The sequence below is a fragment of the Megascapheus bottae genome, chromosome 15 (assembly GCF_031878675.1).
Source record: "Megascapheus bottae isolate mThoBot1 chromosome 15, mThoBot2.hap1, whole genome shotgun sequence".
NCBI classification, from domain to species: Eukaryota; Metazoa; Chordata; class Mammalia; order Rodentia; family Geomyidae; genus Megascapheus; species Megascapheus bottae.
This window is the reverse complement of record NC_143523.1, coordinates 23,182,587-23,210,518: the sequence shown is the minus strand read 5'-3', so window position 1 is coordinate 23,210,518 and position 27,932 is coordinate 23,182,587. Positions and strand designations below refer to the sequence as shown.

The 27,932-nt window shown below is 40.4% G+C and overlaps 1 protein-coding gene across 1 annotated transcript in view; it reads left to right on the top strand.

Moving 5' to 3' along the window:
- Positions 1–27,932, top strand: part of Entpd7 (ectonucleoside triphosphate diphosphohydrolase 7) — a 31,951-nt gene continuing 4,019 nt past the window's right edge. Inside the window, exons 1-10 of the mRNA XM_090346094.1 lie at positions 1–80; positions 344–446; positions 2,346–2,528; positions 10,890–11,095; positions 11,288–11,438; positions 15,501–15,604; positions 18,472–18,528; positions 20,681–20,814; positions 23,089–23,255; positions 26,683–27,007. Coding sequence (XP_090202220.1) covers positions 439–446; positions 2,346–2,528; positions 10,890–11,095; positions 11,288–11,438; positions 15,501–15,604; positions 18,472–18,528; positions 20,681–20,814; positions 23,089–23,255; positions 26,683–27,007 — 1,335 coding nt within the window. The 5' untranslated portion in view covers positions 1–80; positions 344–438. The remainder of the gene's footprint in view (positions 81–343; positions 447–2,345; positions 2,529–10,889; positions 11,096–11,287; positions 11,439–15,500; positions 15,605–18,471; positions 18,529–20,680; positions 20,815–23,088; positions 23,256–26,682; positions 27,008–27,932) is intronic.

The window sequence follows — 27,932 nt, the reverse complement described above, 5'->3', positions numbered from 1 at the left end:
CTGGAGGCTGTGTTACCCGAACCGTGGTGGACGGAGCTGGAGCGGAGCTGGGCAGAGGGACCGGCAGGCCGCTGGATCCCGTGAGTGGGAGCGCTGGAGAGCTTCGGGACGGGGAGGGACAGGGAGAGGAAACGGGGACCCTTCATCCCCTGCATCGGAGGACGGCAGGTTCTTGAGGGCCGAGCTGGCCCACCAGACCCTGCTTCCAGGATGCGGGCTACGGTCCGCGGGGCCTGAGGAACGAGAGCCCGGGGAGTGCGAGGACGACTTGGAATGCTGGCCAGAGGTACGGTCTCGTGGGCACTGCCAGCGGGAAGCCTGACACCTAGCCAACTCTTTCCAGGCTGCAGCCTTGGGAGATGCCTGGGACACGGAGGCCACCTTCTCAGGGCAGAAGGAAAAGAAGGTGACAGACGTTGAGACCACTGAGGGGAATCCATGGCTAGGTAAGACTGTACACTTTCTCCCTGGTTGGGGACTCAGCCATCACCCCACCCTGACTAGTGGGCTTTGCCCTGGGACTGCACCTGGACTTTGCATCCTGGTCAGGTGTATGAAAGAAGGCCAAAGTCGTATTTTATTAATTTTATTTGATGACAAATGTAATCCTTTCCGGTCCATAACTCTGAGGTTGTAGAGGAAGTCTACTGGTGTAGATCTGAAAAGTGATGCGATGTAATGCTCTTTGAAATTTCCAATCTCGGAAGCTAGGTGTCCCCTGATGCAGTTAAACAAAGAGCCGCCCCCCCGCTTAAAAAAAAAGCAGATAAGCCACGCTCTGATGATTCACGCTTGTAATCCTAGCTACTCAGGAGGCTGAGATCTGAGGATCGCGGTTTAAAGCCAGCCTCGGTAACAAAGTCCGTGAGAGTCTCAGCTCCAGTTAACCATCAGAAAATCGGTAGCGAAGCTGTGACTCAAATGATAGAGCTCTAGTGAAAGACCTCAGGGACAACGGTCAGACTCTTGAAAGTTCAAAAGTCCCAAATTAATTAACTAATTAAATAAAAATTTAAAAAGCAGATAGACTTAGGACGTTTTGAATCACTGGAAAAAGTGAGCTAGCTTCACAAGTGAATAGGCTTATTCATACATTATAATACTCCGAAGCTTTAATTTTGGTTCCTATCTTGGGGCTTGAACTCAGAACTTGGGTACTTTTCCTGAACTTTTGTGCTCAAAGCCAGTGCTCTACCACTTGGAGACACAATTCTGCCTCTGGCTTTTGGGTGATTAATCGGAGATGTGAGTCTCATAGGCTTCTTTACTGGGGATGGCTTCAGACAGCCATCATCAGATCTCAGCTTCCCAAGTAGCTAGGGTTACAGGCATGAGCCACATTCAGCCAGATTCTGAAGCGTTCCAAATGGGTGAATGTGGAAACTACATGTCCCAATATGGGACCATTTTAAAAGAGAGTGTTGTGTAGAGGAAAGATGCAGAGCAATAGATAGGGTAATCTACTACCTGGGCAAAGCCAATGGAATGGAAATACACAGAGGAACCTTACTTATATGTATTGCTTTGTAATTATGCCTGTGTGTCCATAGAATATCTTTGGAAAAATACATTGAACTGGAGACTAATGGCTGACTCTAAGAGAGAGGAAGTGTTAGGATTAAAGATCCACTTTTCCCTATGTATCCTTTTGAACTGACTTCAAAGTTATGTGTATACATAACCTATGAAAACACTTAAAAACCATTTGAATAACTTCTAACTAACCAGAGTCTTGACAACATTCCTGGTGTGAATGCTGTGGTTGATTTGATTCTCCCATGTCGCCAAGTCATCTCAGGACTCTGATAATCTTTTCATTAATATGAGGGAGATTAATTCTTTGAATTATACTTACAATGCAAAGTTTGGGAAAAGAACAAATAAGGTTTTTTCTGATTTGCACAGACTGTGTTAGTCCTTTTCTAAAATTCAAGACTAAAAGAACATTTAGACTTAGGTTGGCATAAAGCTTTGACTTTATTAGGGGGTAGGCACTGGTATTCATAACTGTAATACTATCTGGTCGGGGGGTTGAGATCTAAGTCTCAATTTAAAGCCAGCTATGATCCTGGCGGTGGTGGCTCATGTCTGTAATTCTAGCTCCTCGGGCTGAGATCTGAGGATCTCAGTTCAAAGAAGTCAGGCTGGGCAGGAAAGTCCATGAGACTCTTATCTCCAGTGAACCACTGGTAGTGGAGCTGTGATTCAAAGTGGTAGAGTGCTACCCTTGAGCAAAAGAGCTCAGGGACAGTGCCCTGGCCCTGAGTACAAGCCCCACCACTGGGGGAAAAAATGCTTTAAGCGCTCAGTTGTTTGTAACCACTTAACTGTTTGTCTTATTTTAGGATCAGTTTTTCCTACCTCTGTCCACCTTCCTGGTACTTCACTGTGCCCACAGTGAGCCCATTTCTCCGTCAGCGAGTTGCATTTCTTGTACTTTTCTTCATATCCGGTCTCCTTTTACTTATGTTGATCATGGACCTACGACATTGGGGTGCTTCATTACCAAGAGATAAACAATATGAAAGGTGAGTCAGCTTTAGATCACTTTGATCCCCCAGGCACAGAAGTCATAAACATTTTGATAGTTTTTGATACACTACTACCTTTGACCCTTTGGGGAGATATTGTACTTTTATTACCAAAATTGCATGTTAATTATTGCTTAATGTCTTAGGCCCCATTATGGCTGTGTTCAGTTTTAGTTCAGGAATGTTGATAGTGCATTTTAACTATGAAATGAGTCTTTTATTTTCTTATTTGGTGGGCTGAAACTTATTGGATGCATACATATTTAAAATTGTTGTTCTGTTGTACTAAACTTGTGTGCTGCTATGGGGGCTTAAATTCAAGGTCTGGTGTTCTTAGCTTTTTTGCTCAAGTCTGACACTCTAACACTTGTGCCAAATCACCTTCACTTTGGCTTTTTTCCTGATTAATTGGATTCTGTCAGCTTTGTCTCCCTGGGTTGGCTTCAGACTCTGATCTTCAGATCTCAGCCGCCTGAGTAGTAGATTTTCATGTGGGAGCCACTGCCACCCACCTGTTGTATACCCTTTGATAAATTAACATCTACTACTCTTGTCTTAATATATCTACTTCAGTTTTATGTTTTCAAGTTTTATTAATCTGTTTTTGAGGCAGGATCTCACTTTGTAATACAGGCTATAGAGTAAACTTATGATCCTTCTGCCTCCACATCCTCTGTGCTAGGATTACAGGTATGGTTAATTGGAGATAAGAACAGTCTGGTGGACTTTTCTTTTCTTTTCTTTTTTTTTTTTCTGTTTTCTGTTCTGAGATCTGAGGATTGTAGTTCAAAGCCAGCACAGGCAGGAAAGTCTGTGAGATTCTTATCTTGAATAGACTATTTAAGAAGTCAGAAGTGAAAAAAAAAAACAAAACAAGTCAGAAGTGTCACTTGTAGCTCAAGTGGTAGAAAGCTAGGCCTGAGCAATAGAAGCTCAGGGACAGTACTCAAGCCCTGATTTCAAGCCCCAGGACCAACAAAATAAATAAATAAGTAAATAGTATCACTCTACCACTTGAACCATAGCTTCACTTTCATATTTAACTTCTGTGTGTGTGTGTGTGTATATATATATATATTCACATTTTTTTTTTTGCCAGTCCTGGGGCCTGAACTGAGGGTCTGAGCACTGTCCTTGGGCTTTCCTCAAGGCTAGCACTCTACCACTTGAGCCACAGCACCACTTCTGGCTTTTCTATGTATGTGGTAACGAGGAATTGAACCCAGGTCTTCGTGTATGCTAGGCAAGCACTCTACCACTACTCCTGGCCTTTAAAAAAAATTTTCATTTGACATAAAACTGTATGGGTTGATTTCCCCCCCCCCACCCCATTACTTAAGATGAAATTTCACTGTATGTTGGCTTGCACTCTGGTAGTAGTGATTGTGGGGCTTGAACTCTGGGCCTGGGCACTGTCCACAAGTTCTTCAGCTCAAGATTAGTGCTCTGCCTCTTGAGCCACAGTGCTGCTTCTGGTTTTCTGGTGGTTAACTGGAGAAGAGTCTCACAGTCTTTCATGCCCAGACTGGCTTTGAACCTGTGATCCTCAGATCTCAGCCTCCTGAGTAGCTAGGATTACAGGCATAAACCACCTGTACCTGGCTCTGCTGTCATTTTTATCTTTTTTTTTCAGTATATAATAATGTTCCTTCTGATGGCTTTTAAGAGATTTTTTTTTTGTGGGTCATGGGCTTGACCTCTGGACCTAGGCGTCATCCCTGAGCTCTTCAGCTCTAGGCTACCTGCCTTACTCCTTAAGCCACAGCCCCATTTTTTAGTGATTAATTGGAGATAAGAGTTTCATGTTCTTTAGTGCCTGTGTTGGCTTTGAACCTTGATTCTCAGGTCTCAGCCTCCTGAGTAGCTAGGCATGAGCCACTGCCCCTGCTAAGAGTTTTTCTTTATTACTGATCTTAAACAATTTTCTTATGGTATGCTTTGTATGTTTTCCACATAATTCATGGTTCTTATTCAGAAGCAAATATTTACTGAGAACTTGCTGCATATGATAACTGTGCTAGGCACTAGAATAAACAGATAAGTAAGATGTGGCTCCTGGATTATTGGGTCTACAGAGTTACAGTTTTTATTTAAGTGTGGAAAAATTTGGCCATTATTTACATTATTCTTCATATATTCTCCTCTCCTTCCCCACTCGTGTGTGTGTGTGTGTGTATATATATATATATATGTGTGTGTGTGTGTGTGTATATATACATACATTCATATACAGAGAGAGAAAGAGAGAGAGCCACGTCTTTCCACAGCTCACTGGTGATCTATTCATTTTTACCAGGCTTTGTTCTTTTAATGTTCATGCCAGGTATTTTATTGCTGTGCTTTCAAGTTTACTAGTATTTTCTTTGATAATATCTAATATACCGTTAATGCGATCCAAGGTAAGCCGAATACCCCATTTCACAGAAAATCTATCTAAATTACTTGATGTACTTTTTAAAACTTTTATTTTTATCCTAAAGGTGTTCAAAGGAGTTGCCATTCAACAAGATAGTATATGAATACACTATATCATGGTCATTGTTATTCCTCTCACCATTCTCCCCTGTCCCTCCTGACTCATCCCTTTCCTTACTGTTTTCTTCATTGATGTACTTTCAGTGTCATATTACTTGCACAAAAGGTCAGTATTCTTTTACAGCAGTGATGTAGTTTCCTATAGTTTTGAGTTAATTTTCTTCTAACTCAATGAAACTAAGTGATGGCTTAGTGTGTTCATAATAAGATTGTCTAATTTTTTTTTAAAGAAATTTTCTCTTTATTGCTTTTTTTTTTTTTTTTTGCCAGTCCTGGGGCGTGAACTCAGGGTTTGGGCACTGTCCTTGGACAATTTTTGCTCAAGCAATCTGCCGCTTCTAACTTTTTCTGTGTATGTGGTACCAAGCAATCCAGGGCTTCATGCATGCTAGGTGAGCACTCTACCACTATGCCACAATCCTGGCCCCTCTTTATTGCTTTTTAATATGTATCCATTAGGAGACTTTGGTCTACAAGTAACAATCCAAATTGACTTAAATAAGTGCAAGTTTATAAATCTACAAGCAGAGGAACTATAAGCTCAACACTAGCTAATAAGATGGGAATCCTCTTGTTTCTTCTCTGTTTGTCCACAGTGTCCGTTTATTTAATGGTTGTGAAATATAATAGCCAATAGCAACCAGGGCAATGTGCATTCTCAGTCAGGTCCTAATGGAGAAAGAATAGGCTCTCTGTGATTTTCCTAACAACCACCTTTTGAGAAGCCTCTAGTAACCATTCCTTGAATCTTTTTTTGTCAAAATTGGGACTCCTTTTGGTTGGGGGGAAGCAGGGTGGTTTTCACACAGAGAATTTCTCACTTCCGATTCATTTTTGTCATTAATTAAGCAAAAATTTGTTGAGGAGCCTTGATGTGCAAATGCTAGCTTGCTAGCACCAGAGTTTGGTACCTTTTCTCGAGAAGATTGAGTTTTCAACCTTGCCTTTGTTATTAGCTCTATTCATTTGTATTTTTGTATCTTCCTCTCCAGAACAGGAAACACAATTTGGGTGACTACAGCAGTAAGGTCAAATTCATAAGTTGAATTTCTTATGTGCTTGTTTGGATTAAAAAAAATTTAAGCTTTCCAACTAGAAGATGGCACATCTGATAAAGGAACTCCATGTAGGTTAATACCAGTCGCATAGACTGTTAGAAAGTGAGTAGTGAGTTAAATGGCTGAAGGAATAGTTCAGGCTGGGCTTGTTAAGCCATTTATAGGATTTGAATATCACCCTGACTGCAAACAGAAGGCTATGAAAGATTTTAAAGAGTGATCTGATCTGACTCACTTTTTAAAAGAAAACTCACTTTTATGGTATTGTGGAGAATGAATTGGCAGAAAATAAAGCAAGGAGACTAAAAGTAATACTTTAGTAGGGATAATAGTGGCCTGAACTTGGATGGCAGGTGTCTGGATATAGTGAGATCATTCTTGTAGTATGGGGGAGCAGAAGTAGCTGGCACTTCTTATCTACCACTGTATCTCAAATGATCAGATCCAATAAGTATTTGTTATTGAATTGAATCAAGTTAGCCACAGGGAAGAGGAACTTACACTGTGCCACTGTGATGATATTACCAAAGTCCTTCACACCTTGGAAAGCTCTGGCTAAGCAGTCAGACCCTAGGGTGCATTATTATTTTATGATAGCTTATGTCCATCTTTCCACAAATTACCATATGTCACCAACTTGTCACGTGGCAGCCCCATGAGTCATTTAGGAGGCTAATATTCACTGACAGCTTGCTGGACACATGACACCGTGTTAGGCACTGGGGTACAAAGATAAATGAAACGTGGCTCCTGGATGCATAAAGTACATAACCATAAAGATAGAGTTGGAGGGATAGTTATTTTCCAATGAGATAACAGTTTATGTATAACCAGTGTAGAATCGGTAACAAAGAATCAACTACTGTACTTAGTTGAGAAGCAGAAACAATGAGTCAGAACTTAATCAGAAAAGACACAGGAGTAACCAAATTTGATACCACTGACTTCATGCCCTAAGAGTGTATATACTTTTCTGATAAAATAGGTTCTCCTATAAAACTTGTTTGCTGGTTTAATTAGCGTGGCTCTCTCATTTCACCACATGTTAGATAATAGCAAATGAAAGGGTGAGTGGTAGGTAAAGTGTGTTGATCAATCCAGGAATGGATCACATTGATTAACAAGGATAAATAATATCTGGCATTTTGACAGTGATGCTAGAGAAAGGAAATTTATTTTAAAAACAGAGACTCAATAACAACATTTCTTTTTTTTTTTTTTTTTTTTTTTTTTTTTTGCCAGTCCTGGGCTTGAGCTCAGGGCCTGAGCACTGTCCTTGGACTTTCTCAAGGCTAGAGGTCTACCACTTGAGCCTCAGCACCACTTCCGGCTTTTTTCTATGTATGTGGTACCGAGGAATCGAACCCGGGTCTTCATGCATGCTAGGCAAGCACTTTAACCACTAGGCCAAACTCCTGGCCCTCAATAACAACATTTCTACAGATAATTTCTGTGATGACAGACAGTTCTATGTGTTTTGTTAAAATGTTTATTACATGGTCTCTAGTATTGTATGTTAATAATGACCATAAATAATTGAATTTTAGCCTTTGTATGTCTAAGTCACTTGGGAAGCTTCAGCAAATATAAGTTATAGGATCTCTTCTGTACAGGATTTTAATATGCAGCCTAGGTTGATAATGTTGCTAGAAGGCTCAGTTATGCTTCCACGGGGAGATGTGTGTGGGAAAGAGGCTAATCAGCTCTAGTCATTTGCTACTTGGATGATCTCAAACAGGATTCTTAATGTCTTGTAATCTAATATTCCTTATGTGTGAAGAAAAAAATCTGCCTTTTACTTGTCATTTGGATTAAGAATAAAATATCTAGGACTGTTTGGTGCATTGGCTGACTAATTGAATGTTAGTCATACTATGTCACTTGAAATAATGTTGATTTTTCTATTCCTTGATTTCTGTTTCTGCCCTGAAAGTATACACTGAAGATAAGGGACAGCATTAACTCCCTTTATAGTTTCTCTTCTATAATATATTATTTTTTTTGTAGGCACTGCTAGTGCTTCAGTATGGTTGATAGAATGGTTAAGCACATAGTTGGAAATTGACAGAATCACTGGTCATCTTAGTTTAACAGCTTGAAAAAACTTAACAACAAGTGCTCATGTTATATTTATATATTACATAATTATAATAAATATATATATATATATGTATATGCACACACCACTGTCAGATTCCTATCTGAATTGTTCCTGATTCACAAGTTTTTGTTTTTGTTTATGTTTTTGTCATGGGACTTGAACTCTGGGCCTGGGTGTGGTCCCCTGCTCTTCAGCTCAATGTTAGCACTCTACCATTTTGAGCCACAGTGCCACTTCTGGTTTTCCAGTGATTAACTGGAGATAAGAATTTCATGGACTTTTCCTGCCCAAGCTGGCTTTGAACCACCATCCTTAGATCTCAGCCTCCTGAGTAGCTAGGATTACAGGCGTGAGCCACCAGTAGCAGGCAGGCAATCAATCACATGGTATTTTTGTTAGTATTTTGTGGTGTTCCTCAAAGTGTGTCATGCTTCTGTCTTTACAGAAAAAGTTGGAAAACTTGAAAGGATGTCCATAGGAATGTTGCATTCATTCATCCCTGTTCCTCTGTGGCCTCAGTAAACAAGGCACTATGAAATGAGGATCCCTCTTGCAATTGCTCTTGTGCTTTAATATGTACGATATATTTCAAATATGTATACACACACATATAATTTAATTATTTTCTACTGGAAAAAAAATTTGTGCCTGGATTTACTTTCAGATATTGGTGGAATTTTGTCTATCACTTCTCAGGTGATATGATCTAGGACATTTGAAGCCCAAGTGTGAGGTTTTTCCCTCTATACTTTAAAAATCAGGGAGTTGTATTTTTTTCCCCTCATACTGCTTCTGGAATGAGAAAGCAACAGCTTTTAGGGAAAGGTAAATTGTCAGTGAGATCTAGAACCCTGTCTGAGAGAAGTAGAGCAGGTGGTAGTCAGAGAACAATCTGTGGAGTGTGTGAAATAAAAACTTTTCTGTGATGGGAAATGAAGGTTACTGCATTGGGCTGAATTGCATTTTTGTTTGTCTGCTTTTTTTTTTTTTAAATCTATGGCTTCTAATATGGTATTTTCAAGAGTTCTGTACCTCGTACCTAGACTTTTGCCAGCTTGCATGTGTTGGAAGTGAGCTATTATAAATTGATTGGTGGAGTCTGAGCCCAGGCCAGACAAGTAATTTCATTAGACTAGGTAGGTAGATACATGGTGAACTAGAAACTTTAGGACTATAAACTTTCTAGCACATTATAGACTTTTATAATCCTTTTTCCTGAACTTCATTTCTATTTTAGATTCTGAAAAAAAATCCAATTTGACTCTACCCTATGCAATAACTTATGATACTTACATTGAAACACAAAATAGTGTTCCTTTTCACAGAATGCATTTCAAATTGCACAGTAGGATACTTAGCTTCTCTTTTTGATTTCTCAGGGCTCAGATTACAGGTATACATCATCACATCTAACAGAATACATTTTTTTAATTGACAAACAAATTTATTTCTTATAGTTATAGATGTTAAGAATTTCCAGATGAAGGGGCCGGGAGTTTGGCCTAGTGTAGAGTGCTTGTCTAGCATGTACAAAGACCTGCTTATAAAGCAGATTTTATTTATATGTGCAACATTTATTTTTGTTGGTTGTGAGACTTGAGCTCTTCAGCTCAAGGCTACCACCCTACCCCTTGAATCACAGCCTCCTTCTCCTTTTCTAGTGATTAATTGGAAATAAGAGTCTCACTGTCTTTAGTTCCCAGGCTGGCTTTGAACTCAGATATTCAGATCTCAGCCTCCTGAGTAGCTAGGATTATAGGCATGAGCCACTGTGCCCTGCTAAAAAATTGTTTTTTTAAAAAAATATTTTTTATTTCAATGTATAGAGGGATTACAGTTATATTTGCCAGATAGTAGGTGCATTACTTCTCACACATAAAAAATTGGTTGTACAGAGCAGTTTCAAAATCTACCCTCATGACTTAATCACATCTTGAAGGCCTCCCTTCTTAATATTCCTACACTGGGGATTAAGCTTTAACCCATGAACATTAGAGAAATATACCCATACTGTAATATTAACTATATTTTTTACCTTATCTCATGAACACTTTCTTTAAATGAATGTAATTCTGGCAAAATAAGTACAAAGCAAAAAAAAGGAAAATGTGGTAAAAAAAAATCACCACTTAGATATGCACATTAGTGATCAGTCCTGTGGTATTCTTTATGATTATATATAAAAAAGAACAAAAATTTTTTTAAATGCAGTTATAGATAAACAGAAAAAGCCAGAAGTGGTGCTGTGGCTCAGATGGTAGAGTGCTAGCCTTGAGTGCAGAAAGGCTCAGGGACAGATCCCAGGCCCTGAGTTCAAGCCCCAGGACTGCCCCCCCCAAAAAAAATCAGTCCAAAACATAGTGACATAACAACAAAACTGAGTGATTTATTTAAGCCTGCAAGCCCTTTAATGTTAGTCTTGCCAGTTTGAGAATGGCCTCAAATGTGTAGAGTCTTAGCTATCTAATTTTAGTGGCCTGTAGAAGCCATCTAGGTATTGCTTCCGAAACATCTGTACATGTCCAGGGCTGCCTCCTTCTTCTGGAAGGACTTGCAGTCCTGTGTGCTTAGCCCATGTGGGTATCTGCTAAAGACTCATGAGTAAACCAAGGAAGTGTTGACACCCTTCATGGACCTGGCTGATCTCGCTTTTCCCTGGCTTAGGTATTTGGCTCGAGTAGGAGATCTTGAAGCCACCGACACTGAAGACCCAAATCTCAATTATGGACTTGTGGTAGACTGTGGGAGTAGTGGCTCCCGGATTTTTGTGTATTTCTGGCCAAAACACAATGGGAACCCTCACGATTTGCTGGACATCAAACAAATGAGGGACCGCAACAGCCAACCTGTGGTTAAAAAAATCAAACCAGGTACTTACTGGAATACATCTTTCCATTAATCTCCTTCTGGTAGTAGGAGAAATACCTCATTCCTTGTTACCTCACCCCTTTCAAACCAATAAATAAATAAATGTATGTTTAGGACTTTAAGCAGAACCTTACAAGATGTTAGTTTTCTGTGTCTTGTGTAATCTGCTTCTCAAGTGTCTTACTTTACTTAAGGAATTTCCGCAATGGCAGACACTCCAGAACATGCCAGCGATTATCTTCGTCCTCTGCTGAGCTTTGCTGCTGCTCATGTGCCTGTGAAGAAACAGAAGGAGACCCCACTTTACATCCTCTGCACAGCAGGCATGAGGCTTCTACCTGAGAGGTATGTGACCATGAGTGCCTTGGGGCATTATGGGCCTGTTCTGGGCTTCATCTTTTGTGGTTCCCTAGTCTGGAGGTAGAAGTGGTATACCATGGAGAGAGTTCACAGAGCACCAGAAGGCTTCTTGTTCAGAGATAGTACACAACATCTTCGTGTTACTTGCTGCCTTGGGGTCAACATCTGACTGAGTTTGATGGAGGGTTAAATCACAAAGCGCCTACTTTTAAAGAGTAGTAGGATGGTTTCCCAGGGAACTGGGTAAGTGCTAATGGGTGGTGGGTGCTGCCTTTTACAATTGTCCACTATGACTCTACCTGATTCCCAATGATAACTAGTGAGTCCTTTCTCTTATAGCTACCCAAATCTCAGTCTCCATTACCATCAACCCCAAATCTCAGTCTCCATTACCATCAACCCCAGTCCGTTAGATTTTTCCATTTGACCTCAGCAGTTCAGTCTGATGTCTTGTTTCCTGATCGCTCTTCCTGTTTTAGAAGAGCAGAAGAAGATAAGGTTATATTTAGGTCCGAATCCTTCTACTTTGTGATTTCTCTCCTTAGTTCCTAGATCCTGCCATGCTTGTGATGGATATGGGGTAGGAATGAACTCTCTGAACTTTGGTGTGTGTGTGTGTGTGTGTGTGTGTGTGTGTGTGTGTGATTTTATTTTATCTTAGTAGGAATATTGCATTAGTCAGATTTCCATTACTGTGATTAACAATTTTAAGGTTTATTTTACCACATAGTTTTAGAAATTTTAGTACATAATCTTATGACTGCATTGATTTTGGGTCTGTGGTAGGATTGAACAGAGCTGCTCATCTCATGGTAGCCAGGAAATGGAAAGAGAGAGAGAAGGACAAGTTGTAGCCCCCGCTTGCAGTGACCCGCTTCCTAAAGTTTCCACTACTGCGCAATCATGTTATCAAATTATGAATTTATCAGTGGACCAATCCATTGGTTAGATGAGAGTCATTATGATCTAGTTGCTTCTTAGTGTTTGGATTTAGCAGCTGGAGACCAAATTTTCAACCCATGAAGCCTTTGGAGGACATACTTTATATCTAAACCATAACAAACAATGAATGTGTGATTTACACTCTTTTTTTGTGGGTCATGGGGCTTGAACTTGGCCTGAGTGCTGTCCCTGAGTTCAAGGACTAACAAAAAGTGCCTCTATCTATCTATCTATCTATCTATCTATCTATCTATCTATGCCAGTCACTAGTGGCTCATGACAATAATCCTAGTATCTACTCAGAAGGCTGATATCTGAAGATTATAGTCTGAAGAGGAAAGTCCAAGAGTCTGTCTCCAGTTAACCAGCAAGAAGCTGGACTAGAGGCATGGCTCACTTGGTAGAGTGCCAGTATGCATGAGCAAAACAAGAGGACTTAAGTCTTGGTACTGAACAAAAATAATATACTGACTCAGATAGTGGTGACTATGAGTTAGTGAAGTATGTTGTTAGCACTTTCAAGTAAAGAATTATACTTGAGGCAATAATTTCACAATATGTTATGTGTAATGTCTGAAAGAGTTCATTGCTATACAGATTAATGTCTTGGGAAAAGTTCATAAAACACAAGAGGGTGTGTTCTCTCCCAATAAAGTGTTCTTTGAACTATCTATAGGGGAGACTTGCTTCACTCTGGCAATGACAAGAATGGTCACTAGCCTTCATTCTACTTGAAATGGAAGTTACCAATACCACCTTTCTAAAGAGCAACCCAGAAGCTGGGAGTTTGGCCTAGTGGTAGAGTGCTTGCCTAGCATGCACAAAAACCAGGGTTTGATTCCTTGGTAACACGTAAGTCAATAAGTTGGAAAGGGTGCTGTGGGCTCAAGTGGTAGAGTGCTAGCCTTGAGGAAAGCCCAAGGATAGTGCTCAGGCCCTGAGTTCAAGCCCCAAGGCTGGCAAAAAAAAAAAAGAATAATCAAGGATTGCTTCCATTTTTTTGGGGGGGGGTGGTCATGGGGACTTGAACTCAGGGCCTAGCCACTGTCCTTGGACACTTTTTGCTCAAGGCTAGCACTGTGCTACTTGAGCCACAGCACCACGTCTGGCTTTTTCTGTGTATGTGGTACTAAGGAACGAACCCAGGGCTTTGCGTATGCTAGGTGAGCACTCTACCACTAGGCCACTCTCCAAGCCCTATAGAATAAAAAATACAAGAAAATTGTTCTTTCAGGGCCTGGGTAATATTCCTTAGCGTTTTTACTCAAAACTGGCACTCTACCACTTGAGCCACACCACTACTTTTGGCCTTTTGCTAGTTACTTGGAGTTAAGAGTTTCATAGACTTTGGGGGTTGGAGGAGGGAAATGGGGACCAAGACATGAGAAAGGGATTCAATGTTTGTGAAGTAATGCACCTTCTATCTGGTGAGTATAATGCAACCCTTCTATTAATTACAATAAAAATATATGAACATATATATGAAAAAAAAGAATTTCACAGACTTAAATGCCTAGGCTAGCTTCAAACTATGATCCTCAGATCTCAAACTCCTGAGTAACTAGGATTTCAGATATGAGCCACTGGTGCCTAGATGAGGGGAAGAAAAGAAGGAAATTTAGTTCTGATTTGATTTTTTATTTGATTAGATAAACTAATTACTTAATTTGTTAATTTAGAATCAAGGTCTGTCTTATTATGAAGCAAGGCCAGCCTAGATCTCACAATTTTGCCCTAGCCTCCTCAAAGTGCTGGGATTACAGTCATGAGTTACCACCACCAGTACATTTTCAACTACCATGTTCCCTAGATTCATATATTCAAATATATATGTATGTATATATTTGCCAATTCTGGGGCTTGTACTCAGGGCCTGATCACTGTCCGTTGGACCCTATCACTTGAGCCACAGTGCCACTTTCAGCATTTTTCTGTGTATGTGAAACTGAGGAATTGAACCTAAGGCTTCATGCATGGTTAGGTGAACACGCTACCACTAGGTCAAACTCCTGCCCTCTTAGATTCATATTAATAGTCACAACCTTGTTTCTGTTTTTATTTGATAATACTGTCAACATACTTAAGACATTAAAAGAAAAATAACTTTAAATATTACTTTTTTTTTTTTTTTGCCAGTCCTGGGCTTGAGCTCAGAGCCTGAGAATTGTCATTGAACTTTCTCAAAGCTTGAGCTCTACCACTTGAGCCTCAGCACCACTTTTGGCTTTTTTCCTATGTATATGGTACTGAGGAATCGAACCCGGGTCTTCGTGTATGCTAGGGAAGCACTCTACCACTAAGCCAAACTCCTGGTCCCTAAATACTACATTTTTAGATGTCATCTCTGAATTGAAAATGTTGTGTTCTCTGGATTTTGAACCTGATCTGAGGTTTTTTTTTTTTTTCAAATGATAAGATTTTTATTAAGGAAAAAACCACCTTGAAATACAGAGAGATTAAGAAGTTAATCGTTAGCTTATATAAAGGATTGCATAAGAGCTTCTGGAATTAACAGCATTATGCCTAGGTGATCACATAAGGCATTGTTTGTGTACTATGGAAAACTTGAGAGTGAGACTGTGTTCTTTAGCTTACATCTTTCTTTTGCAGTAGTTAGAATTAAGGTAGTTACATGTGTTTTGTGGATTAGTAATCTGTGTTGTAATTTCCTGTGGTTTATTCATACCCTCTGAGAGGCATAGAACCATCTCATATTTTAACAGTTTGTATAAGGGGAAAGCACATTACTGTTACCATATTACTATTGCCATATTACTCTTTACGTAGGAGACTATACTTAGAAGGCAATTTAAATCTTTGAAATCAGAGGAGATACCAAAAACTATCTCCTGGGCTGGACACATAGATGAGATAGATGAACAGTGGTGTAATAAGAAAAAGAGGAAGGGCAAATGGCGCAGTTTTTGAGAAGAGAAGTGTTCCTTTTCATTTTTTTCTTTATGAGATGGGATCTCCCCGTGTTACATATGTTTAAGCTGTTCTGTTCCCTCAGCCTCCTGTGTATACTGTGACTACAGGCTAGAAATCTGGTGAGAAAACACTTAATGATTAACTTTTGGATTTTTTGTTGTTGTTCTTTTGCAGGAAGCAGTTGGCTATCTTGGCTGACCTAGTGAAAGATTTACCGCTAGAGTTTGACTTCCTCTTTTCACAGTCTCAGGCTGAAGTGATCTCTGGGAAGCAGGAAGGTACTGGGCCTGGAGAGGGGAAGCTGGACCACCCCTGAGCCAGCACAGCCTAGCCTCATTAATGCATGTTGCGTGTGTGTGTATAGATAGATACATACATAGATGGACAGACATAACATATGTATATATGTAATGTATATAATTTTATTTATTTATTTATTGCCAGTCTTGCGGCTTGAGCTCAGGGCCTGAGCACTGTCCTTGGACTTTCTCACGGCTAGAGCTCTACCACTTGAGCCTCAGCACCAATTCCAGCTTTTTCCTATGTATGTGGTACCGAGGAAATGAACTCGGGTCTTTGTACATGCTAGGCAAGCACTCTACCACTAGGCCAAACTCCCAGCCCCTAATTTTATTTTTTCTACAGGGAATTTTCTTTCTTTTTTTTTTTTTTTTTTTCCTTTTCTTTTCTTTTTTTGTGGATCATGGAGCTTGAACTCTGGGCCTGGACTCTGCCTCTGAACTCTTCAGCTCAAGGCTCCATGCTCCCCTTGAGCCCCACTTCCCATTTTCTAGTGATTAATTGGAGATAAGAATCTCATGGCTTTATAGTGCCTGGGTTGGCTTTGAGATCCTCAGATTTCAGCCTCCTGAGTAGCTAGGATTACAGGCATGAGCCACCACGCCCAGCTTACAGGGAATTTTCTTAATTCTGCTTTGTAGTTTCTTTGTATATTCTACATTGGTATATGTCAAATCAACCCTAAAGGTTGCTGCTTTAAATGAGGTTTTAGTAATACTAGACAGTGTATTTAGAATATATTAATATTTAATGACAATTCCAAATAGAATTTTGGTTAGCTGATTGTATTTTTATAAACTTACGGTTCTCAGAGTTGTATCAAGTTTACCAAATTCAAGTGTGAAACAAATGATTAAGCTAAGGGAAACTACTTTCAGGGAATGATTTGGACTTTGTCCTGTCCTGAGCACTCACTTTACTGTCATTCCTATGAAGCTTTGAAACACTTTTGGGTTTGTACTTTTGAGTAGAGTCAAATATGTACTCTCTGGTGGCTCAGCTGTGGCTGAATCTTCTCATTTCTTTAGAAAGGAGAGACTGGGCTGGGAACGTAGCTTAGTGGTAGAGTGCTCACCTCGCATGCACGAAGCCCTGGATTGGATTCCTTTGTGCTACATACACAGAAAAAGCTGGAAGTGGTGCTATGGTTCAAATGGCAGAGCGCTAGCCTTGAGCAAAGTGTCCAAGGACAGTGTCCAAGCACTAAGTTCAAGCCCCAGGACTGGCAAAAAAAAAGAAAAAAAGAAGGGGGATATGGTATACATCTGATAGTCCATCAAAAGGAAAAGATTTATCTTTTTAAATTTCAGTCATGAAATTCCATTTTCTTCTTCCTCCTCTTCCTCCTCCTTTTCTTGTTCTTCTCCTTTTTTTCTTCTTCATTGGTATTGAGGGTCTTGTATTTTGTAGTCTGGTACTCCTGAACCATGTTTCTGCCCCCCCCTTTTTTTGTCTATTTTGGAGATGGCCTCAAACTGAGATCCTCCATATTTCAGCTTTTTGAGGAGCTAGGATTACAGAAATAAGCCACTAGTGCTTAGCTCCACTTTCTTCTTCAAGTTGTATTCCTTCTCTCACTCTACCAGTGCTTTGTGGTTGCTTCTATATCCAGGGCCAAGGGGCAGGATGACAGAGAGAAGAAAACATGAATTGGCTTGCCACACCTGAGGCTATAGCTCCTGTGACTAGAGAGAAGCATTCACATCCTTTAGAGTTTTAGGTACCTGACCAGGCTGCACCCCGGGACTGCCAAAGGATTGCCTGAGTAGGAAGGAAAACACAGTAAAGGGTTAGACAGGGGTTTTCCTTCCTTCCTCGGAACCTTCGGAGTCTCCTCCTCTGCTCCTAAAAACCAAAAAGGAAAGTCTTTAAAGTGTGGGTTTTTTTGTTTTGTTTTTAATGTCCACACCTTAATGTACACCATCATGGTTCAAACTGCTTTTGAGTACAAGCCACGCAAGAGGAAAAATATAGGGTTCTCACTATAGTCTTGGGGATGTTTACAATTCTGGTCTCTTCCTAAGTGTGCCCACTATCTTTCTTTTATTTCCAGAATTCTCAAAGAGCTGTTCTCTGTATTCTATCTAGAGTTTTCATAGTGAGACTCCCAGGGTTCACTCCCCTCCCTTCCTCCCTCCCTCCCGCCCTTCCTTCCCCCTTCCCCCAAACTCTTTCTCTCTTTCTTTCTTTTCTTTTTCTTTCTTTCTTTCATTGGCAGTCATTGAACACATAGCCCTGTGTGTGCTAGGCAAGCTTCTACTGTTGATCTATGGGTCCAGCCCTAAACACATTTTTTAAAGTATTTGTTTTTACAGTCAGTTCCTATTCATTGTAGGAAAGTTGGAACATAGAAATAATTTTTAAAGTGTGAAGAGGGAATAGCAAGATTAAAATACTTAAGGGATTGAGGATATATAGCTTACTGCACCAGAACCTAGGTTTGATTTCCTGCACCATAAAGAAGAATAGAAAGGAAAAGAAAAGAAAAATTGTATTTATTTATTTGCCAGTCTTGAAGCTTGAAATCAGGGCTTGGGCACTGGCCCTGAGCTTCTTTTGCTCAAGACTAGCACTGTACCACTTGAGCCACAGTGCCACTTCTAGCTTTTTCTGTTTATGTAGTACTGAGGAGTCAAGTCCAAGGCTTTGTGCATGCTAGGCAAGCATTCTACCATTAAACCACATTCCTAGACCAACACAAAGATTTATAACCTATACAATAGAACACTGTGATTTCTTTTTTTTTCCCTAGGAGAAAAGAGAAAAAAGATTGACCAGGGAGAAAGATGTAAATATGATACAGCAGTGGAGAATTAAGAGAGGCTTTTTCTTATTCCTTACTTAGGGGTTTATGCATGGATTGGAATCAACTTTGTTTTGGGAAGATTTGACCATGAAGATGGTGAGTAATACTGTTATAATTACTTAAAGATCAGAGGTTTAAGTCACAATCTATCAGTAATGGTTAAATGCTGGTTTTTATTTTATTTTTTTCTTTTTAACTACTTGCATTCCTTTGTTGGGTGCCAGTTGTTCATGCCTGTTATCCTAGCTACTTGGGAGGCTGAGATCTGAGGATCAAGGTTCAAAGACAACCCAGGCACGAATGTCCGTGAGACTCTTATATACAATTATCCACCAGAAAACTGGAAGTGCTGCTATGGCTTAAAGTAGAGCTCTAGCCTTGAGCTGAAGAGCTCAGGGACAGTACCCAGGCCCAGAGAGTTCAAGACCCATGACTGACAAAAAAAAAAAAAAAAAAAATTACACTCCTTTATTTCCAGTTCTAATTTGTTGTTTCTCTTACCATTTTGTTTTTCATTTTTTTTTTTTTTTGCCAGTCCTGGGCACTGTCCTTGGACTTTCTCAAGGCTAGAGCTCTACCACTTGAGCCTCAGCACCACTTTTGGCTTTTTCCTATGTATGTGGTACTGAGGAATTGAGCCCAGGTCTTTGTGCATGCTAGGCAAGCACTTTACCACTAGGCCAAACTCCAAGCCCTCAAAATGTGTTTTGAATATGGGAATTTCTACATGTTATAAAAGTAAATAGCAAAGTGAAATATATGGATTCATTTCCCAGACTCAACAATTATTAATATGTGCATTTTTTAAATCTGTACTACATATTCCCTCCCTCCCCTACCAACAGAGTTAGTCAGACCTACCTTCCTTCCTTCCTTCCTTCCTTCCTTCCTTCCTTCCTTCCTTCCTTCCTTATTAGAGGTTGAACCCTGGGATTCTCACATACTAGGCAAACTCTCGAGCACTTAGCCATACCCCCAGGTTGCATTGTTCTCTTTAAGAATACCTTTAAGCCAAGGCCTGGTATCTCAAGCCTATAATCCTAGCTACTGAGGAGGTTGTGTCTGAAGATCACAGTTGAAAGCTGACTGGGGCAGGACAGTCCAGGTGACTCTTACCTCCAGTTAATCAGCAACAACAAAATCAGAAGTGGAGCTATAGCTCAAAGTGATAGAGCACTAGCCTTGAGCAAAAAAGCTCAGGGACAGTGCCCAGGCCCTGAATTTCAAGAAAAAAAAAAGCATCCCTTTAAGTTTGCTCCTGTACCTTTTAACACAATCTCTTGTCGTTCTCCCGCTGGCAACATGCCAGCTATTCCATGTCATCTCACACACTTTCTACCCTACACCTAGCACTGGCCATTTTAAAAAGGAAACCTGGTTTCATTTCGTGGAAAATGACATTTAATAATCTGGACTTAGATCCGGTGGTATCTTTTGCTTCCTTATTATCATTGCTTCTAAGTTTTCAGATGAGTACAGCTAAAACGTATGTACTTTTTTAAGGAAGAGAAAAAAGTCATGAGTTCATAGTGATGTTTTTAATCTCATGTTTAAGGTGAGCAAGTTAAGTTTTTATATTTTATATAAAATTTTTGTATATTTTGTATCCTTTTATGCTCAATCTTTGTTCTTAAATGTATTAACATGCTACTTTATTCTAATGCATGTGCTGAATAATTTAGGATTATAGGTGGGAATCATTAGCACCCCTCTTGTTTTCTGATTTTTAAGGAAATAATTGTTGATTTGGGGGGTTTTGTTAGAATTAATTTTGGTCTTTCTTTTTTTTTTTTTTTTTTGCCAGTCCTGGGCTTGAGCTCAGGGCCTGAGCACTGTCCTTGGACTTTCTCAAGGCTAGAGCTCTACCACTTGAGCCTCAGCACCACTTCCCGCTTTTTTTTCTATATATGTGGTACCAAGGAATCGAACCCAGGTCTTCATGCATGCTAGGCAAGCACTTTAACCACTAGGCCAAACTCCTGGCCCCTAATTTTGGTCTTTCTTTTTTTTTTTGGCCAGTCCTGGGCTTGAGCTCAGGGCCTGAGTACCATCTTTGGACTTTCTCAAGGCTGGGGCTCTGCCACTTGAGCCTCAGCACTGCTTCCAGCTTTTTTCTATTGTATGTGGTACCAAGGAATCGAACCCTGGTCTTCGGGCATGTTAAGCAAGCACTCCACCACTAGGCCAAACTCCCAGGCTAATTTTGGTTTTTCATCCTTAGAGTCCTTTCGTTTCCTTATCATTTCAGAACCAGATGTTGAGACTTCCCAGGAATCAGCAGCAGGACGCAGAAGGACAGTAGGGATCCTGGATATGGGAGGAGCCTCTCTCCAGATTGCTTATGAAGTTCCCACCTCTGCCTCTCTCCTGCCTCCCAAACAGGTATTTTCCCATTTATGGAAATTCAGTTAGAAATTTGAGGGAAAAAATTCAGAAAAGAAAACCACTTGTTTTGGGGTTTAGATAAATCTACCAGAGTCCAAATATTTGTTCAGATACTTGCTAGGATGGGTGTTCTTTTTTTTTGGGGGGGGGGAGCCTGAACTCAGTACCTGAGCACTGTCCTTGGGCTTTTTCTTGAACCTGGGTCTTTGTGCATGGTAGGCAAGCACTCTACCCGTAGGCCCAACTCCCCGTTCCAGTTTGGGTGTTCTTGAAAATGTTTTCTTTCTGAGCTTCATTGTTTTCTAGTATAAAAGAGGCATAGGGATAATACTTGTCTCATAATATTTAAGAATGAAATAATACTGTGGAGTCTACAGTACCCAATTAGCCACTTACCAGTTTATACTAAGTATTTGACACATTTTAGCAGTCAGTCAATACTGTGTATCTTCTTGGGGTGCCTGGAGAGCAAATATAATACTGTAAATCCTAAAGCACACTATTTGATACATAATTACTGTTTAGCAAATGATACTGCCTTTTCCTGAAGTTTTCCTTCCCCTGGGTTCTAATAGTCCTTACCTATTTAGAACATGAAGAATGCATTTCAAGAAAAAAGTATCATTGTGGAAAGAAAAGAAATATTTGAAAATCTAGTATGTGCAAGAAATAAGACTTTTTAGGGCCCAGAGTTTGGCCTAGAGGTAAAGTGTTTGCCTAGCATGCACAAAGACCCCGGTTCGATTCCTTGGTACCACATACATATAAAAAAGCCAGAAGTGGTTCTGAGGCTCAAGTAGTAGAGCTCTAGCCTTGAGAAAGTCCATGGATAGTGCTCAGGCTCTGAGTTCAAGCCCAGGACCAGCAAAAAAAAAAAAAAAGACTTTTTAGTGTTACTGTCTTTCAAAGCTTGTAATCTGTCAATGGAGACATCCTGGGATGTAATTTGAGCCAAACAGGATTTCAACCTTAGCACCATTGGTATTTGAGGCTGGATAATTTTTGTTTGTTTGCAGATACTATACCACTTTTATAGTTATGCTCCCTTTTATTTTTATCTATTTAATTTTTTTGGCTAGTCATGGGGCTTGAACTCAAGGCCTGAGCTCTGTCGTTGGGCTTTTCTCAAGGCTAGCACTCTGCCACTTGAGCCACAGCACCACTTCCAGCTTTTTCTATGTATGTGATACTGAAGAATCGAACCTAGATCTTGTACATGCTAGGCAAGCACTCTACCACTAGGCCAAACTCCCGTTCACTATTTTTTTTTTTTTTTTTGCCAGTCCTGGGCTTGAGCTCAGGGCTTGGACACAAGCTCAAGTGGTAGAACTCTAGCCTTGAGAAAGTCCAAGGACAGTGCTTAGACTCTGAGCTCAAGCCCAGGACTGGCAAAAAAAAAAAAAAAAAAAAAAAAAAAAACTGATTAAAAAAAAAAAAAGCGGGGGGCGGAGGGAATATTGGAACCTCTTGAATAGTTTTGTGAACTCTTCTTGAATAATTTGAGAAAAGACCATACAATACATCTCATAATAATGCCTTAAATTGCTTTTTTATTAAAGGACTTTTTCCTATAATTATGAAACTAGCACATTCCAATGTACAGAACTGTAAAATATAGAGAAGTACATACCAGAAAAATGACATCAACTGTAATAATTCTACCTCCTATAACTATAGGTAATGTTTGAGCTCCTAATTTGGTGTTTGGTCTCCAACTTGGCCTCTTATTTGTACTTTTTGGTGCAGTCTTATTATATGCCTTGTAAAAGCAGTGAAGATGAAAGGAAGCTCCTAGACATTTTAAAGAACAGTTGGGAAATGAGGGTGTGTTAGAATGTTCTAGTCTTCTAGAGATCAGTGAAAATTCCTTTAATCTTGTACTTGTTTTTGTCCATCCTTGGGCTTGAACTTAAAGAGCCTGAGCATTGTCCCTGAACTTTTCTGTTCAAGGCTAACACTCTATCACTAAAGTCACAGCTTCACATCCAGCTTTATTTTTTGGTCGGTGGTGGTTCTTGAACTCTGGGTCTGAGTGTTGTCCCTGGGCTGTTCAGCTCAAGGTTATGGCCCTACCCCTTGAAACGCCACTTCTGGTTTTCTGGTGGTTAATTGAAGATAAGAGTCCCACAGACTTTAATGCCTAGACTGGTTTTGAACTGTGATCCTCAGATCTCAGCCTCCTGAGTAGCTAGGATTACAGGTGTCAGCTACCGCACCTGGCTAGCTTTTTTTTTTTTTTAATTGCTTTATTGTCTTGACATTATACAACAGGAAGAAGCCGCCAAGGTCTTGCTAGCTGAGTTCAACTTAGGCTGTGATGTGCAGCACACGGAACATGTTTACAGGGTTTATGTCACAACCTTTCTGGGTTTTGGTGGCAACTTTGCCCGGCAGCGCTATGAAGACCTTGTCCTGAATAAAACTCTTCACAAAAACAGGTATTTTAACATGGGATTTAAGTTTCTCAAATTGAATGACAGCATACTGAAGGTATTTCATTTAAGGTAGACAAGTCCCTGCTTTCATTTTGTTTCTAACAACCATCATACCGGTAGGTTAGCATCTCCCTCCTAGAGACCTTTTGTCAGGCGCTGACTGGGCAAGAGTGTTTCTGTTCCTTGTTATTAGGACTTATAAAAAGGTTTAGCAGCTTTTTGTGATCTCTTGCTGCGTCCTATGCCCAGACATGGCAAAAGTCAAAGTAATGAATGCCCGATTTAAAATATGCAGTATGACGTCACACCTGGCAGTTCTTTCTTGACAATAGTGCTCAAAACATGTCTGTTGACTGTAAAGTAAGTCATCTTATACAAGAGTTACGTTCAACCATAACTCAGGGCTGTCATATGTTCAGGTGGTAAACGCTGAGTTCAAAACCCAGTACTGTCCCCCAAAATCAAGAGTACTTACTTAGCATGCACAAGATCCTGGATTCAATCTACAGTACTCCCTTCCCCTCCCCCCCCACAGAAGTGGAAAGCATCTGTAAATTGTTGTGTGTGATCACTATGATCATAATTTGAGGTCAGCCTAGGCAAAAAGATAGAGACTCCCATCCCAACCAACAGACTAGGTATGGTGGTCACCCAAGGTATCCTAGATGCATAAATAGGAAAATCATGATGTGAAACTAGTCCCAGACGAAACTGTAAGACCCTATCCAGAAATAAGCAAGTAGAGCACTTACCTAACAAGCACGAAGCCCTGTGTAGTTCAAAACTGCAGTACTGTTAAAAGAAACCACCACCAACCAAAACTTTTTTTTGCTAGTCCTGGGGACTGCAATCAGGGCCTGAGCACTGTCCTTGGACTTTCTCAAAGCTAGAGCCCTATCACTTGAGCCACATCACCACTTCTGGCTTTTTCTATATATGTGGTATCTAGGAATCGAACCCAGGTCTTCGTGCATGCTAGGCAAGCACTCTACCACTAGTCCAAACTCCCAGGCCCAACCAAAACCTTTTAAAAGATCTCTCATGAAGTCCAAAACAACTGGTTTTCCCTCCAGAACTGTTCAGAGCAACGAATCTTTATTTGAGTACCAGATGAAGCAGTTCGGCCATTATACAGAGTTGTGAAGTGATTTTTTTTTTTTTTTTGTAGGTCATGGGGCTTGAACTCTGGGCTTGGGCGCTGTCCCTGAGCTCTTCAGCTCAAAACTTCCACCCTACCTCTGGGTCTGGGCATTGTCCCTGAGCTCTTCAACTACCGCCCTACCCCTGGAGCCACAGTCCCCACTTCCCATTTTCTAGTGATTAATTGAAGATAAGACTCTCATGGACTTTAGTGTCCAGGCTGGCTTTGAACCATGATCCTCAGATCTCAGCCTTCTAAGCAGCTAGGATTACAGACAAGAGCGCCACAGTGCCCAGCTTGTTTTGTGTACTTAAAATTGTTATTATGTGTATTGAAGGAAAGCATAGATTCCTTTCCTACCATAAAATTATCTATACTCAGACATTTAACTATTTTGGTGAGGTCCTTCTGTAATATTTTCTCCCTAATCATCAGTTATCTTACACTGAAAGCATGTTGAAGAAAATATTGCCCCATGCAGCTTTTTAATTTTTGTAAGTCTCAATCACTAAGAGTTCAAGGTGCTTTGGGAAAATGCTGGTGTTTTACAAAATTGATGACTGCATGAATACCAAGCAGTGTATTTGTGTTCTCAAAGTCCTCCTAAGTCCATATAAACGTTGCTTGAGCTGTGGTGCTCACATGGCTTCTGCCAGATTGTGATGGCTGAAGAGCATTTGTTATGAGTTTCACAGTCCATTTAGTTTGTTGCTTTCTCCCTAGCCATTGTGCTTCCTTTTCCATCTTCTTTCTTTTTTGTTCTCCTGTTCTTTTTCTGCCTGTTGTTCTGTGCTGCCTCCAGGCTTTATGCCAGCCTGCATCATCTTATGCACTGGTATTTTCTGGCTAAGTGTCTAATTCGTCTACTTCAGGAGATTGAGGGGTAAACAGTAAAGCCTGTGTAGCTGCCAATTGACTAGAGAAACTTATACTTCCAGGCATGCTTCTCTCTTAAGAGGATTTTCTGAATTTCCCTTGTAGTTTATGGCATGCCCTTAAAACATTCAGATTCTAGTTATCCCAAAGCATTCTGTGGAGTTGCTATCTTATGCTCTCTGCTTACAGGTGTATCTTCATCCTAGGAAGCCCAGTCTTCCACATCTGTTTTGGAATTGATGAATAATTAACTGCAGTTGCAGTTTTATTTGTTCTCTATGTAGTCTCCATTCTTGGCCAAATCTGCATACTAATCTCTTTAGTAATGAGAATACAAGTACTTGACAGATGCAGACTGAAGAACCAGAGCTGTCCAATGGTCATGGAGGAAATCAGAGCCTGTCTGACTTCTGCCCACTCAGAGCCTCCAAGGTCATAACTCTCCCTGGAGCAGGTGCTCCCTCTGTTCTAACCAGCACTGCTCATTCAAAGCCTGGCATCACCACTCTGTTAGATGTGTTGACTATACTGTTAAGTTCATAGATCATTGACTTCTTTTTTCTTAAAAACATTGTTTTAATCAAAAAAGTAAAGTACAGAAGGGTTATGATTACATAAGTCCGGTAAAGAGTATATTTTTGTTTGGATACTCTCTCACTCTCTCCCAGTTTTTCCCTCCTGTCCCCACCCCAGAAGTGACTAGTGAGTACCACTGCTGCATTACTTCACCCTTTGTCCTTCCATTTCTGTGCTCCCCTTACCTCTCCAAAGACGGATAAATGAACAAACAAGACAAGACAACAAAAACAGCAGGGAAGTAAAACCTTCTTGTTTCCTTTCCTAGAGTTCATTTTGATAGATATTTTATATAATCAGAAGCATATAGGCATCGCTGATGCCTTTGTGTCCTCTCCTAAGAATATTCTTTTTTTCTTTTTGAGGATGGAACTCAGAACTTTGCACTTGCTAGTCAAGTGTTCTACCAACTTGAACTATGTCCCAGTCCTCTTCTTTCCAAATATATTTTGTTTAAGTTAAACGTGCATGATATCACTGTACATTTGCATCTTGTTAGGTATCTATGCAGAGCTCTAGAGTTCCTAGATGAGGGTTGGTTCAAGAGTCTCAAGTTGCCAGGCATGGTGGCTCAAACCTGTAATCCTAGCTACTCAGGAGGCTGAGATCTGAGGATCACAGTCCAAAAGTAGGCCAGGCACTAAAGTCTGAGATACTCTAATCACATCAATTAACCAACAGAAAACCAGAAGTGGTTCTTTGGCTCCAGGGGTAGGGCAGTAGCCTTGAGCTGAAGAGCACAGGGACAGCGCCCAGGCCCAGAGCTCAAAGCCCCATGACCAACAAAAAACAACACCAAAAAAAGTCTCATGTTGTGTTTGTTTTTTGTTGTGACAGATTGCTGGGCCAGCAGACAGGCCTGAGTCCCGACAATCCATTTCTGGATCCCTGTCTGCCTGTGGGTCTCACAGATGTGGTAGAGAGAAACAGCCAGGTCCTGCATGTCCGAGGAAAGGGAGACTGGACCACTTGTGGAGCGATGCTGAGCCCCCTGCTGGCTCGCTCCAACACCAGCCAGGCCTCCTTGAATGGCATTTACCAGTCACCAATTGACTTTAACAACAGCGAGTTCTATGGCTTCTCTGAGTTCTTTTACTGCACAGAGGATGTGTTACGCATTGGAGGCCGCTACCACGGCCCAACATTTGCTAAGGCTGCTCAGGTAACTCATTAATATAAAGATGACTCATGCTGGCAGCAGCTACTTCCTACAGACGAGAAAGCAGACTTAGACAAGTTAAGGAACCTGATTTGCCAAACTGCCTTTTCATTAAATTAGATTTCCAAGTCATATCGCCCAGGTGTAAACTTGTGATGGCAAGTGCTTTTTCCTTTGGCTTTCTATTAGTCTGGTTTAATGTTTGGGACTGAAAAACGTCATGCTTTCTCTTTTCTGAGTGTCGTAGATGTGATGTGTTTTTGGAGATGACATGTAGTGGGCAAGTTCATTTTTGTTCTCTTGGTTATTAAGAGGCCAGAGTGCTATAGAGTTACTTAGAATATTAGAAACATGATATAGAAAGCAATCATGACCGAAAAATTTATTAAATTTAAAATGGAATACAAATTCACTTTGTACCTATATTGGACTTGACATATTTAATAGGTTTAAGTCATCAGTTACTTGAACAGGTAAAAATTGAGCTCTTTGCCTTAATTTAGAGTCATAGTGGTCAACTGTTGTTGTAGGATTTTATTTGAATAAACACAATATATGCATATGTAATGTGTACAGTGATATAAATGCTAAATGGAAAAATAAAGCAGGAAAAGGCAATACTTAACATGGGAAGGACTGTAATTTTGGGTAAGAGTGTCCTGGCTCAAATCTGTAATCCCAGATATTGAGAAGGTTGAGATCTGAGGATCTCCATTCAAAGGTATCCCAGGCAGGATAATCTGTAAGATTCTTATCTTCAACTAACCACCAGAAATCCAGAAATGATGCTGTGGCTCAGAGTGGTAGAGTGCTAGGATTGAGCACGAAAGCTCAGGCCATGAGCCCAAGTTTCAGGACTAGCATAATAAGTAAACAAAAAACAAAGAAGCATATGGGACAGTGTTTGCTGAATCAATGTGCCACTTCT